This window comes from Metarhizium robertsii, assembly GCF_000187425.2.
Source record: "Metarhizium robertsii ARSEF 23 chromosome Unknown MAA_Scf_40, whole genome shotgun sequence".
Lineage (NCBI taxonomy): Eukaryota > Fungi > Ascomycota > Sordariomycetes > Hypocreales > Clavicipitaceae > Metarhizium > Metarhizium robertsii.
This window is the reverse complement of record NW_011942183.1, coordinates 23,222-24,709: the sequence shown is the minus strand read 5'-3', so window position 1 is coordinate 24,709 and position 1,488 is coordinate 23,222. Positions and strand designations below refer to the sequence as shown.

Here is a 1,488-nt window from a genome sequence, read left to right as displayed (position 1 = left end):
GACGCCGAGGCGAAGCTTGATAAGAGGTATAACGATTTGAAGAGAAACCCCGACATTCCGAGGAGTGTTTTAGGATCGATGCAATTGCAATCTAAGGAAGTGTCTTTGCCTGACAGGCTTGAAGCCCGGCTTGAACAAGCCGGTGTCATTGGGTTTGTGGAAGGGTTTTGGAATGAATGGCAGCTCGAGACGGGAAGAGTGAAGCTTGTCGCGACTCTCAGCAGCTTGAGTTCTGGCCTGGGAAATATTGATGAGGCCATGATTAAACAGGCTCGCAAGACGGCAAAGGACGTGGGGTTATATTGCGAAGAGTTCGTTAACATCTTTCCGATGCTGGAACGAAAGTATACAGCAGGGGCGGGAGCGTCGAACGAAGTGTTTGTGCTCTATAAGCCCATGATAGAAGCGGCAATCTTCGCGGGGCAAGGACCTCTGCTTTCAGAGGCGATCATGACCCTGTACGCCTCTCATGGTGGAAACCGTGGGCCACTACTGCCATCACGTCCAGAAAAGGATAGTGTGGATTTGGTACCAGTGAAAAGTAGCGTGGTGAGCAGTGACATTCAGATACGTGACCAAACCCAGCCACTTACACTGCGGCTCCGCGCCTTGGTGGACTTCGTCGCCAGCAAATCTGAAAGCGCAACGGCTTTGCCGCCTGTGCCAGCGGACAAAAATATTTTAAGGGAGGTGGAAATTATCCGGCAGAGCTGGGAAGAACCAAACGTCGACATAAATGGACAGCTTCAAGGCAGCGGTAAGCCAAACCGACAACGGATATGCAATAATCCAACCGAAATTCGCGATACTCTAACCATTCATGGTAAAAAAGTCAAGATTGTCAGGATTAAGCCTCGTGGGAAGAATTACGAATTTGAGGTAGTCGACCACAACAATGAGAGACGAATGGACCTCACCTCACTTAGTAAGATTCTCATGGAAGGTACTCCATCAGATGTTAAAGATAACGCCGACGTTATCTATGCTATTTTTGTGAGGGCTTTGGTTTCGGTCCACCCCAAAGTCCAGCTGAAAAAGAATGACAAAAAGAGTGAGGACCTACCCAAAATGATCAGATTCCAACACATCAAAGAACGGGTTGAAAAAGCTTCGCCGGAGATGTGGCTCGTGCAATATAGGGATGGAGGCCAGGAGGAGGTATCACGTGGTACAATATCGGGCTGGGGTTTGGATGCGCGTGAACAGATGAAGGCTAGAAGATAGAATCTTCTACGGCGAAAGCCGCGATGCTGAATATTACTACATTATATGTAGTTATTACGGTAACTACCCAGTTACCTGGTATGAATATTATTATTGTTGTTCATCAATGACATCCCAGTCAAGTAAATACAATTCACAGTTTAATGTTATATTACTTCGGGAAAATGTTGAAGTTCATGAGGTGCGAGTATACAAGGCCAGGGGGCAGGCCATTGCGCAGCCAACTTTGCTCGCTAGGATCTGCCAGCGGAATGTTGTCCTGAC

The 1,488-nt window shown here is 47.7% G+C and overlaps 1 protein-coding gene across 1 annotated transcript; it reads left to right on the top strand.

Moving 5' to 3' along the window:
- Window positions 1-78: 78 nt before the first annotated feature.
- MAA_11817 (uncharacterized protein) lies at window positions 79-1,224 on the top strand (the record flags this gene model as incomplete). The annotated part of the gene is made up of 1 exon (XM_011413154.1): window positions 79-1,224. The coding sequence occupies one exon, from the start codon at window positions 79-81 to the stop codon at window positions 1,222-1,224; it is 1,146 nt and encodes a 381-aa protein (XP_011411456.1).
- Window positions 1,225-1,488: the final 264 nt, after the last annotated feature.